Source organism: Arabidopsis lyrata (genome assembly GCF_000004255.2).
Source record: "Arabidopsis lyrata subsp. lyrata unplaced genomic scaffold ARALYscaffold_6, whole genome shotgun sequence".
In the NCBI taxonomy this organism is placed as follows: Eukaryota; Viridiplantae; Streptophyta; class Magnoliopsida; order Brassicales; family Brassicaceae; genus Arabidopsis; species Arabidopsis lyrata.
Genome location: NW_003302550.1, coordinates 18,915,271 through 18,927,954, shown reverse-complemented (window position 1 = coordinate 18,927,954; position 12,684 = coordinate 18,915,271). Strand labels below are relative to the sequence as shown.

At 37.9% G+C, this 12,684-nt stretch overlaps 2 protein-coding genes across 2 annotated transcripts; one reads left to right on the top strand and one right to left on the bottom strand.

The window, feature by feature from the left end:
• The first annotated feature begins 211 nt into the window (after nt 1-211).
• Nucleotides 212-3,057, top strand: LOC9308484 (nitrilase-like protein 2). Its single transcript, XM_002874508.2, has 9 exons — nt 212-462; nt 1,024-1,160; nt 1,257-1,382; nt 1,513-1,571; nt 1,932-2,044; nt 2,316-2,408; nt 2,503-2,605; nt 2,707-2,789; nt 2,881-3,057. Exons 1-9 carry the CDS (start codon nt 277-279, stop codon nt 2,902-2,904), a joined length of 924 nt encoding a protein of 307 aa, XP_002874554.1. The 5' UTR covers nt 212-276; the 3' UTR covers nt 2,905-3,057.
• A 447-nt stretch (nt 3,058-3,504) lies between these two features.
• On the bottom strand, nt 3,505-11,149 carry LOC9308483 (peroxidase 37). Its single transcript, XM_002872368.2, has 4 exons — nt 10,888-11,149; nt 4,465-4,656; nt 4,209-4,377; nt 3,505-4,100 (listed from the first exon to the last, which is right to left on the bottom strand). Exons 1-4 carry the CDS (start codon nt 11,092-11,094, stop codon nt 3,628-3,630), a joined length of 1,041 nt encoding a protein of 346 aa, XP_002872414.1. The 5' UTR covers nt 11,095-11,149; the 3' UTR covers nt 3,505-3,627.
• Between the last annotated feature and the right edge of the window lie 1,535 nt (nt 11,150-12,684).

The following is a 12,684-nucleotide window of genomic DNA, read 5'->3' as shown; positions in this document are numbered from 1 at the left end:
TTTATTTTTATCTTATTATATTAAGATTAACTAGTCTCTTGAGAGCTTAAACCAAAATATAAATTACGAAATTCCAAATTTTTTTGTTTAAGCAGTAAAATAATAATTTATATATTTTAAATATAAATAATTAAATAACTATTTTTTTTATATACGACAAAAACTTCGTCGCGGATAACTTGGTATAAAATGTTCGTACCAAGGAAAAAAAAGAAAGAAGACCAGACGGGTTTAATCGTCCTCAACAAACCCAAGTAGACCGGCCACTGCGTGCCGATGAACGCTTACTCTGTTTCTCTCGACTTTACCAAACCTTCTCTATTCACAAGAATCGCTCTCTCTACTCAGATTCCTCTTGCCATGGCCACCACTGTAAACAAAACAGTTCGTGTCGCAGCTGCTCAAATGACATCGGTCAATGATCTCATGACAAATTTCGCCACTTGCTCTCGTCTCGTTCAAGTAATCCTCCCAGTCTCAAGATTCATTTCCGAATTCAGTAAATCGTTAGTACTTTGACTAATTAGGTTTCGATTATAGATTTGATGTTTTGGATTCTATCATTCATCTGTCTTTATTTCAAAATTCTTCAGAAAGTTTCAATTTTTGATTTTGTAGAAATCCAAAAGTTGAAAACTTTATGAAGATTTATGATGTAACGAAAGAAGAGAATATTACTTTGAGTGATATTTAAAAGTCTCGATTTTTATTAGAAATTTTACTACTTTGTTAGTCTTTTTAATCTCTGAGATTACTAGTTCATGGAAGATTTTTGAAGCAAGGAAACAAGATTAGTACTTTCTCAAGTGATTGAAATTTGAAAGTCGCGATTTTTAGCCGAAATTTTACTACTTTGTTAGTCTTTTTAATCTCTGAGATTACTAGTTAATGAAATTTTTTGAAGTAAATGAAGAAGATTAGTACTTTCTCAAGTGATTGAAGTTTGAAAGTCTCAATTTTTATCTGAAAATTTACTACTTTGTTAGTCCTTTTAATATTTGAGTATGTGTAACTGTCCAAAAGGAAGCAGCATTGGCTGGTGCAAAGCTGATTTGTTTCCCTGAGAACTTCTCCTTTGTGGGAGATAAAGAAGGCGAAAGTGTGAAAATTGCTGAACCATTAGACGGGCCAGTGATGCAACGGTATTGCTCTCTCGCCAGGTAAAATATGTTTTTTTTTGCGTAGATTCGCTTTGCTTTGTTTCCTCTGCATTGCTTATACTAATTATGGTCCTGTAACATGTTTTATGTTTGCAGGGATTCAAATATATGGCTTTCTCTTGGAGGTTTCCAAGAGAGATTTGATGATACTCATTTGTGTAATACACATGTTGTGATCGATGATGCTGGAATGATCCGCGACACTTATCAGAAAATGCATTTGTAAACTATTTGACTCTCCTTGGATTATGGAAAACTATTTGTTCATACCTATCACAGATTTTAAATGTTGAGTTTCTTGAGATCCTGTATTTGGTTATAATTACTAAGGGACAACTTCTGTTTTTTGAAGGTTTGATGTTGATGTTCCTGGTGGAAGCTCATACAAGGAAAGCAGCTTTACGGTTCCAGGTAAACTCCATATCTTGTAATCGTCTTGATTAGAATGGTCTTATCTAATCTAATCTTGATAGACTGTCTGAACAATCCGACATTCAAAGTATCTTAGGTCCATTCCGAAAACAACGGTTATGCGTATTGCTTGTGGCATTAAGAAAAGGAAGAAAATAGTTGTTTGTGGAGTGATTCATAACAGCTCAAAATCCGAATTTATTGTTTAATACACATGAAGTATTATCATCACATCATTTGCTGATAATCTCTAAGAGATTCTTTTCTGTGCCACCTTTGTTGTCTTCATACTTAATAAGAGTATAAAACTGATGTATTTCATGTCTTTGAGATAAATCTTTCGATCCTGTATTTTTTCAGGGACAAAGATTGTTTCCGTAGACAGCCCTGTTGGGCGCTTAGGCCTCACTGTATGCTACGATTTGAGGTTTCCTAAGATATATCAGCAACTGAGATTTGAACAGAAAGCTCAGGTAAAATCCATTGTAATTGAATTATTCGGAACCTGTGTTATGTTTGTTTTTTCCTTTATCTTATTGGTATTGTTTAGGAAAAACTCAGTCAAGGAAAGAAATGGTAGAATCACAAACGTTAAAATTATTTGTAATACATGCATTTCGAAACTATGAGGAAAAACAATGAAACAATGATGTGATAAAACTGAGTTCCTCCAGAAAAATTACACAATCTTGGGTGTGAATGGTCTGTCTTAATGGTTGTCCTGTGAACTTGAAATCTCTGCAGGTTTTACTGGTACCGTCAGCTTTCACCAAGGTCACTGGGGAGGCTCACTGGGAGATTCTTCTTCGAGCCCGAGCAATTGAAACACAATGTTATGTATGTCATTACACACTTCTCTCCCTCTTTAACCTCTCATTGCATTTGGGATTAATAGTCTCTTTTCGATTTCCGTTGCTTGGTTAATCGTCAGGTCATAGCTGCTGCTCAAGCTGGAAAGCATAATGAGAAAAGAGAAAGTTATGGTGACACACTGATCATTGATCCGTGGGGAACTGTGGTCGGAAGGTTACCCGGTGAGGATCCTGAAATGATCGAAAGCATCTTCTATATCTAGATTTACGAGACAAAACCTCTCCTGATCAAAATGAAATGATTGATTTTGTTGCTGTTGCAGATCGTGTTTCGACTGGCATTGTCGTGGCAGATATTGATTTTTCACTGATTGACTCGGTGAGAACAAAAATGCCAATAGATAAGGTAAAAAATGCAGACTTGACAAATTCTGTATGGTACAGAACCAAACGGTTAAACAAAAGAAGTCTTATATTACTATCTTCTTTGTTTGCAGCAACGGGTCTCGCTAGATCTCTGATGAACCAATTGGTGTTGCGAAATTTGGAGTCGTAATTTTCTCGTGTAAATTGTAAATGAATTCATTTGAAAAAATGATGTCCCAATAATAAGCTAAGCTAAGAAAATATGTACACAATATTTCTTTAGGCAATATTTGGTTAGGTGTAGATGATCATTGAGCTTAGACAGTAGCTTGTCACATATACTTATGCGTTAATCTCCTAGTGAACAGAGGAGCCCATCTCATGGCTCATAGGTTGGAATCAGTGATGGTGTCTTCGGAAAAGGGCTTCGAATGGCGTTGTTCCTAGGTATTATTATACACAAGTCATCTCAAGGGAGAAGGCCACACCATTGCTTCTGACAATGGTGGACAAAACACCGGTTCACGACCTCAGTTTGATAGTCGGTTTGTCGGTTTCACGCGGTGAATGTACCTAGATTTGTGTCGAACAGTTTCCAAAACAAGCTGATAAAGACCTAATCCCAATCACTAACGGTAGAGCATGTAAGCCCATGAAGTTGAACCAACACATCTACAAACTTTTCGGCCACCGTCAACATTATCGACGTATGACCATAAGTATTGATACTTTAGTATTTCTTCCATAGGTAAAAATGGATCCAAGCTTTAATCGTTATATAGATTTTAAATAAGTAACGCAAAAGAAACAAGAAGTAAAAAAAAGATAACATCTTGACAACATAGATAACTTATTTATTATGAGAGAAAAACATTTCCTCACATTGAGCTAGCAAATTCAATAGCATCTTCTACCACATCCATGATTCTCGATTTCGAATTCACCACTCTACAGTTCAATCTAATTTCTCCTTGTTTCCCTGTTAAAGGTGAAAGACTACTCATTCTTATCATTGCCTTCTCGAACGCATCGAAAAATTTCCCTTGACCATCAGCGTATTCTCGGACTAAAGGGAGAGTGTCTGAAGCATCAGGGCTAGAGAATAACTCTTGGTCGGTCTGGATAAGTCCTTTGTTCTCCTTGAGATTCACATAGTATTTGTTGTCAAAGACTGTTGGTGTACGGAAATCAAAATCTACCAAGACACTCTTGTTTCCATTACGTGGACATTGTTTTCTGAGTGTTGCGAGGTAAGATTTATCAAGGGTTGGGTCGGGTAAACCGGTATCACCGAAGTTGTAAAGGCGATCTATTATGAACTGACATTGGTTTTTGCCAAAGGTGTGACCACCTAACGAAAGAAAAAATATCAAAAGTATAAATAAACAAAACCAATAGTCATGTAGAGTTGTTAGTGATTACAACTATAGATGAAAATGTTTCAAATGAGATAACATACCGGAAAGAGCAACGAGATCAGAAGGACGGTCTAGTCCGACATTTTTGAATCTATCCTTAAGTTCTTGAAGGGTAGAGGATGGACCTGGAAGGTTATTATTAGCAAGATCCATAAACCCTCTTAAGCTGTCTCTTCTTCCATTTGGAACCCTCCATGAAGGACCTCCTGCCTATTGTAAACAATTATATTTGGTCTAAATATTTTAACAAAATGGTACTCTAGAAACCATTTGCATAGCATAGTAAAAGATGCATACCAAAACGACAGATTCTTGAGCTGCGATGGCGAGCATATCGGCACACGAAACGGTTCCAGGACATGCTTTCTCCACGGCGGCTTTCATTTTGTCGATCACATCGAAACCTCGAGCGGAATTAGCGTTCCCAAAGGCGTCTTTCTCCGTCCTAAACGATGTTGTGTTGTCTAACAATATCGATGCATCACATCCCTTTTTCCAAACAAAATATTAGTTACATTGTTAAATCACAACATCTGTATAAACAGTTTATTTAATTTTTGAATTTATATATGAACCAGCTATACTTCCACATACATACTTTACCCGCAACTACTGCATTTTTTTCTTCTCTTTTTACCCTAAGAAAAATAGTAAATCTAGTATCACACAATCACTAGCTAGCTAGCTATTACGTGAATCCGAAATCCGAAAACAGCAATCGTTTTAAATAAGATATCTATCTTGGTGGTTAATTCTACATGTTTTTGGTGTAGTTTTGTTTTTTCTCTGCTGACGTGGCAAGGTGAAAAAAGAGGCGACTAGGTTTTTTGCGTTTTCTCCACGCATGACGCCGTCGGCGGCTTCTCCAGGCCGTCGGGTGGGTAGTCCGGGAACGGGAGATGGCAGGGCTTCTCCGGTGGTTGCAGTTAGTCACGTTGATGAATTTCCAGCTTTGCAAAGGAAAAGCGCGACGCCATTAGAGGGCTCGATGGAGGTTTCTAGGGAAAGTAAGTCGGGGAAGGAAGAGGGTAAGAATCATGAAGTATCATCATCAAATCAATCGACGGGAGTTCAGCCTGTGAGGAGGTCCTTTCTCCAAGCAGCGCAGAAACATACTTTCACTCAACAGAAGTTTGTAGTCTCGGAAGTAGATGGCTGTGAAAAAGTGGTTGTTCCAAAAGAGGTTTTTATGGGAGCGAAACCGCTCTGGGAGGACTTCTTGATTGGAAAATTTTTGAATGAGAAGGCTCCACATGTTGGTAAGATTCACATGATTGTGAATAAGATTTGGCGCTTGGGTGATCGATCTTCCTTAATTGATGTATATGTGGTGAATGAATCAACGGTGAAGTTTCGTATAAGAAATGAAGGCATGAGGCATAGGATCTTAAACAGAGGAATGTGGAACATCATGGACATCCCCATGATAGTCTCTAAATGGACTCCTTTTGCGGAGGAAGCACAACCTGCAATGAAGTCAATACCGCTTTGGGTCACATTAACAAATGTTCCACCTACCATGTTTACGGACAAGGGATTGGAGTTCCTATCTAGTGCAGTTGGTAAACCAAAACGTTTGCATCCAAAAACTGAGGCATGTGTTAGTTTCGATGAAGCGCAAATCCTAGTAGAAGCAGATTTGACGAAAGAACTCCCAAAGGAATATGTATTCACGGGAGAAGAGGAAGGAGAGCTGGATTCTACGATCAAGTACTCTTATCCGTGGCTTCCTCCGCGGTGTAGTTGTTGTAAGAAATGGGGCCATCTAAGTACCACTTGTTTATCAGGTAAGGGACAGAAGGTTCAAGAGGAAAAAGCAACGGAAACAGGAAAAATTGATGGACCAAAGGATGGGGAAGCTGCAGATTTGGTCGCCACGGGTATTGAAACAGAGGAGAAAGAGTTGCAGAGTAGAAACCAAGATTTAGCTACAGAAAAAACAGAGGAGTCGATGGAGGGATGGATAACTCCCAAATCAGGGCGTGCAAGTCCCAGTCAGAAGCAAAAGAGTTTAACGTACGGAGAGGTCTCAATATTATCCAACACCTACTCTATTTTGGAGGCAGAAGAGGTCGTAGAGGAAGACAAACCAGAAGAAGGAAAGACAGAGGAAGCAAACTCTGAATCCATACCCGACCAACAAGATGATCAGTTGACAGAGACAACTCGGACGCAAGGAAATGCGGGGAAAACTCGCCCTCCACGGATAGAGGTACCATTGCGACCATCCTTGCCTCGAGGTACAAAAACAGCTCATAAGACAAGCTCTCAACTTCATGCTCTATCGGCTAGAGACCCCTCTAGAGATCTGAGTAAGAAGAACCCCAAACATCATTAATGTCGGGTTTCTTTTGGAATGTTCGCGGCTTAAACAAATCTTCAAAACATTCCGTTATCAAGAAGTGGGTGGATGGAAATAATTTTCAGTTTGGTTGTTTGCTTGAGACAAGAGTAAGGGAAAATAAGGCTCAAAGATTAGGAAGTCAGCTGTTTCCTAATTGGTCCATAATGACAAATTATGAACACAATCGCAGAGGTCGTATCTGGATTCTTTGGCAAAATAATGTGCGATTGAGCCCTGTTTATAAGAGTGGTCAAGTAATTACATGCTCGGTCAAGTTGGAAAATCAAGGGGAGGAATTTTTCTGTTCTTTCGTGTATGCTTCCAATCTTGTTGAAGAGAGGAAAGTACTTTGGCAGGAACTCCGTGATCACTTCGATTCTCCTATTATCCGCAACAAACCGTGGCTGATATTTGGAGATTTTAACGTTACTTTGGATATGGCTGAGCACTCTCGGGTTGATACTAACCCGCTGGTCACGTTGGGGATGCGTGACTTTCGGGAACTAGTGAATTACTGTTCAGTTTCAGACATGGCTTCTCATGGGCCCCTTTACACCTGGTGTAACAAACGGGAAAACGACTTAATTTTGAAGAAACTGGACAGAGTGTTAATGAATGATGCTTGGCTAAAGGCATTTCCACAAGCGTATAATGTTTTTGAGGCAGGGGGTTGCTCGGATCATTTACGTTGTCGGATTATGCAAATTGGAGGAGTAAGTCACGTACCAAAGCGCCGGAAACCGTTCAAGTTTGTAAATGTATTAACAGAGATGCCTGAGTTTTCACCGGCGGTCAACAATTTCTGGAAAGATTCTGAGGAGCTGTTCTTATCCACATCCACGTTGTTCCGGTTCTCGAAAAAATTAAAAGGACTAAAGCCAATGCTTCGTAGCTTGGCTAAAGACCGTGTGGGAGATTTGGTCAAGAAGACAAAAGAGGCATATGAGACTCTCTGTCAAAAACAACAGGCCAACCTGACGAATCCAACAGTGAGATCTATGGAAGAGGAAAATGTGGCTTATAATAGATGGGAGCTGCTGTCTAGTTTGGAGGAGAAGTACTTAAAGCAGAAATCAAAACTTCACTGGCTACAGGTCGGAGATAAAAATAATAAACAGTTTCATAGGGCGGCTGCAATGCGGGAAGCAACAAATAGTATCAAAGAAATTTTATGCCACGATGGTAGGGTACTAGTTGAAGATGCTGAAATCAAAACCGAAGCTGAACGACATTTCCAGGATTTTTTGCAACATATACCTGCAGATTTTGATGCTATCACGGTTGAGAAACTGCAGCAGTTGTTACCATTTCGATGCACAAATCTGGATCAACAGAAGTTAACTCATGAGGTTACAAGGGAGGAAATCAAGAAGGTTGTATTCAGTATGCCTAATGATAAATCTCCGGGACCGGATGGATACACTTCAGAATTCTACAAGGCTTCCTGGGAGCTAATTGGAAAAGAATTTATTCTAGCGGTACAATCTTTTTTTGCAAAAGGATTCCTACCAAAGGGCATCAACTCCACCATATTGGCTCTCATACCCAAAAAGAAAGGTGCAAAAGAGATGAAAGACTTCCGCCCTATCTCGTGCTGCAATGTGATATATAAGGTCATTTCAAAAATCATCGCCAACAGGCTCAAAGGTGTACTCCCCAAATTTATCTCCGGCAATCAATCGGCATTTGTTAAAGACCGCTTATTGATTGAAAATGTGCTGCTCGCTACCGAACTTGTCAAGGACTACCATAAGGAATCTGTCACAAGTCGCTGTGCTATAAAGATTGATCTATCTAAAGCATTTGACTCGGTTCAATGGTCTTTTCTACACAAAGTTCTCTCGGCACTGAATTTTCCACCAACATTTATTCATTGGATTATGCTATGTGTTACTACGGCTTCTTTCTCAGTTCAGGTAAATGGAGAATTGGTTGGATATTTTCGAAGCTCAAGAGGTCTACGACAGGGCTGCTCTCTCTCGCCGTACTTGTTTGTGATTAGTATGGATATCCTCTCAAAAATGCTCGATAAAGCTGCGGATGCAAGGCAGTTTGGCTACCATCCACACTGCAAAAAGTTGGGACTCACACACCTAAGTTTTGCAGACGATATCATGGTTTTATCGGATGGTAAAGTGCGTTCTGTTGAAGGTATTGTCTCAGTTTTTGATGAGTTTGCTCGCTGCTCCGGATTGAAAATAAGTATGGAGAAATCGACCCTATATTTAGCAGGTATACCAAATACTTCAATTCAACAACTGGCTACTCGTTTCCCTTTTGAGGTTGGTAAGCTCCCAGTCCGTTATCTTGGCCTTCCCCTGGTCACAAAACGGCTTTCAAGAGCAGATTGCATGCCTTTAGTAGAGCAGCTTCGGAAAAGGATTGAGTCTTGGACATCACGGTTCCTATCATTTGCAGGTCGGCTGAATCTAATTGCATCAGTGTTGTGGAGTGTATGTAATTTTTGGTTGGCTGCGTATAGACTACCAAACGAGTGCATTCAAGACATAGAAAAAATGTGTTCAGCCTTTTTATGGTCGGGTAAGGATATGAATGCACATAGAGCAAAGATATCTTGGGAGAATGTTTGTAAACCGAAGCAGGAGGGTGGTCTAGGGCTGCGTTCACTCAAAGAAGCTAACAATGTTTGCTGTCTAAAGCTTATTTGGCGCATAGTATCTCAGGGCAACTCTTTATGGGTGAAGTGGATCCAAATGTACCTTCTTAAGAAAACTTCATTCTGGTCCATCAACAGCAGCACTAATATGGGTTCCTGGATTTGGAAAAAACTCCTAAAGTATAGAGAGGTAGCAAAGCAGTTCTGCAAGGTGGAAGTGGGAAACGGAGAACTTACATCTTTCTGGTATGATGATTGGTCTTCAATGGGGAGATTGGTAGATATTGTGGGTGCTCGAGGAGTCATTGATATGGGTATCAGTCGAACAAGCTCGCTAGCGGCTGCCTGGTCAAATCGAAGGAGAAGAAGACATCGGGCAGCCACACTCAACGCAATGGAAGATGCGTTACAAGAGCAGCGGGAAAAAAGGAAGGAACAAGGGGACACTGTTCTATGGAGAGGGAAAAATGATATCTTTAAACCGAAGTTCTCAGCTAAAGATACTTGGAATCATATCCGAATAACCTCTAGCACGGTCTCATGGCACCGGGGAGTTTGGTTTGCACACGCAACACCAAAATTCTCCTTTTGTGTGTGGTTAGCAGCTCAAAACAGGCTCTCTACGGGCAATCGTATGATCAAATGGCAAGGCGGAGCAGGAACATGTGTTCTTTGTCATAGATGTTTAGAAACCCGGAATCATCTCTTTTTTGGTTGTGATTTCAGCTCTACCATTTGGGCAGCCCTTGCAAAGGGGCTTCTCAAAACTCGATACACAACAGATTGGCTTCTTCTTCTTGACATTATATCTTCCACACAGCTCAACCGAGTAGAGGGCTTCCTCTTTCGATATGTATTTCAAGCAGTTACCTATACCATATGGAGAGAAAGGAATGGGCGGCGACATGGAGAGAACCCACAAACAGCTGAACGCATCACGGGGTGGATTGACAAACATGTAAGGAATCAAATCTCAGCAGTCCGACTTATGGGAGACAGAAGGTATGACGACGCGTACCAACTCTGGCTTCAAGCTCGCAGCTAAGCGTCAACGGGAGGTCTAGATAGTCAAAATAGTTTCAAATTTTGCTTCAAATTTTGTTTCAACCAACCGATGCACAAGTTGTAAAATCGTACATTTTTCTTTTTGAATATAATTTAACATTGCATTCAAAAAAAAAAAAAAAAAAAAAAAAAAAGAAAACAGCATTAATGCGCCACGACATCTAATAATCCAAAAGAATATTGCAAGGAAAAAATTATGAGTTAACTAATTATTATATTATAATCGAAAAGAATTTTAATTTTTGACTATGCTTTGAAGACAAAATCTGACACTTGAGATAAGAAAGCAAAATAGCTAGTCATCAATTTCCTAAAGAAGTGGTTGGTCCATAGTAAATATAGCCGCTCCAAATTGAACCAAAAACTAGTCAAAACAAACAAAATCAAACTTCCAAAAATAATTTATATGTATATATAACTTTTTTTTTCTTACTTTGTATTTTTATTTAACTTTTATTGTTTCTATTCTGTAATACAACCAAAAGAAAGCCAAAATTTCAAAACCAAACTATCAAAAGAAATCTGTAGTTTGAGTTGAAACCGAAATGTCTATCACATTTTCAGGTTTATAAATGTCATATCCTTATTTTACGTTTATACTATCCGTAAAGCATTCTCACTATTAAGGATAAACTATCAAAGAACCAAAAGACTTAATATATACATGAATTTATCGAATTTAGTGGTATCTTACATTAACAAAGCAGTCGTGGAAATGAAGACGAAGGATGCTTGCAGCGATGCGAGGGTCTGATCTCAGAGCATTGACAATGGTATTGGTTACAATGTCAAAGACTTGCGGACATGTTTTATCGTAAAAGGAAGGGCTTAGTTGAGCATGAGACAATGAGACCTGAAGAAGAAGAAGAAGAAATCCCAATTTTATCAAAGAGGAATACATTTTCTTTGCTCTCTAAGATAGATGTTTGGTTATGGTTTGATTTGAGTGAATGTAGGTTTTATCTTGACGGTTCCTTTTGTAGGCAAAAGGTTCTAGCATGGCGGCTTTTACTTTTGTGGATTATTTGACATACTTTTATTCAAGTAGTGTACATGTGAATAGTCTATTACACATGGAATGTTATACTTTGAAGAAGACATTGTTATTTGTTGAATGACTCTGTACAAATTAAAGTTGTTTTAAAGCATCTGTTTTCTTTCGGCTACTAGGTTTTAAAGTCTAAGAAAACTTTAATTATCACTTGTTTCTAATTCAGTATCTTTTTTTTTTTTTCACACTTTGAATACATTTAAACTTTCTCTTATGTAAATAGGGTTTTTCTTTTTTTTTTTTTTTTTTTTTTTTTTTTTTTTTTTTTTAATTATTATATCACAACGTACAATAATATCACTGTATTCTCTTGAAGTTAGACGTTGTGATCTAGCTCTTCACGTAAGGTTATGTATCCAGCCCATGTATTAAGTTGATAAACTTATTGTATTTGTACGTTGTGATTAATCTTGACAGTAGTCATTGAAGAAAAAAAAAAGAAAAAAAACAATAGAAAAAAGGAAATTGTGAATAAACACTAAAAGTTATGCAAGTATACTAAACATTAATCATGTAACAAAGGACAAATTGATTTAGTAGTAAACCATTTGGTTACCGAAAACATAGATATTTTAGAGGATATGGTTTCGATCCGCGTAAGAAGAAGTCTGTTCTTCAAAAGAAAGTTAATTTACATAGTGTAGACTCCGTTCTGGAGAAATATACAAGTATACGAGTTTCTGAACCTCCTAACTATAAAAAAATGTAATCATGTGTCTAAAAGTGAGAAACAAATAGAAAGAAGCAAAATGCATGCATGTCTTTACCTAAGTTGGATTATCCATCAAAGTCGTGGTTGTTATATTGATTTTGGTGGTCAAGAATATAAATATGAATGTGTCTAGCACATACCAATACAAAAAAACATGTGCTAACATTACGTTGTTTTTTCCTCATTTTCTTAAAAAACATTTTGCATTTTCCACATTAATTCATCTTTATTAATTGATAAAAGACGACCAAAGTTGATGATCTAGTGGCAAGTCCTTCATATGACACCAAAAGTCCTAAATTCGAATAAGAGAGAGAAAAAAAGAGTGGTTGAGAGACCCAGGAGACTAAGAAGATAATGTAATGTAAAAAAGTTTCATGGTGCTAGTCAAAATAAAGAGGCTGCTATAATTCGTCAAACTAAGGAGGCTGCTGTAACTGTAATATATGAGATTTGGTACGTAGCAGTGTTCTAAAATACGTTAGGCGGTAGTCGGGCGTATATTAATTAACTGAAAATACTTAGGAAAAACTTTCATTACAAAAACACTTTATGTTGTAAATTAAAGAGAAGAAAAAAGAACACTTGATTTAGTTTTTTAAATTTGTTTTGGTAAATTACTTATGTTGATAGAGTGTTTTCAGGTTATGCATGCTAATTAAACTAGTTAAAAGAATTTAAAAAAAAAAAAAAACTAGTTAGAATAATCTAACTAATACCATATATAT

What these genes read in the sequence shown, in the direction of transcription:
- LOC9308484 (XM_002874508.2), top strand. Translation starts at nt 277, where the DNA reads ATGAACGCTTACTCTGTTTCTCTCGACTTTACCAAACCTTCTCTATTC. An exon ending in GATTTGAACAGAAAGCTCAG is followed by an intron (nt 2,045 to 2,315) that starts GTAAAATCCATT and finishes AAATCTCTGCAG; the next exon opens with GTTTTACTGGTACCGTCAGC. An exon ending in CAATTGAAACACAATGTTAT is followed by an intron (nt 2,409 to 2,502) that starts GTATGTCATTAC and finishes GTTAATCGTCAG; the next exon opens with GTCATAGCTGCTGCTCAAGC.
- LOC9308483 (XM_002872368.2), bottom strand. Translation starts at nt 11,094, where the DNA reads ATGTATTCCTCTTTGATAAAATTGGGATTTCTTCTTCTTCTTCTTCAG. An exon ending in TCCACGACTGCTTTGTTAAT is followed by an intron (nt 4,657 to 10,887) that starts GTAAGATACCAC and finishes GTTTGGAAAAAG; the next exon opens with GGATGTGATGCATCGATATT. An exon ending in TGATCTCGTTGCTCTTTCCG is followed by an intron (nt 4,101 to 4,208) that starts GTATGTTATCTC and finishes TTCTTTCGTTAG; the next exon opens with GTGGTCACACCTTTGGCAAA.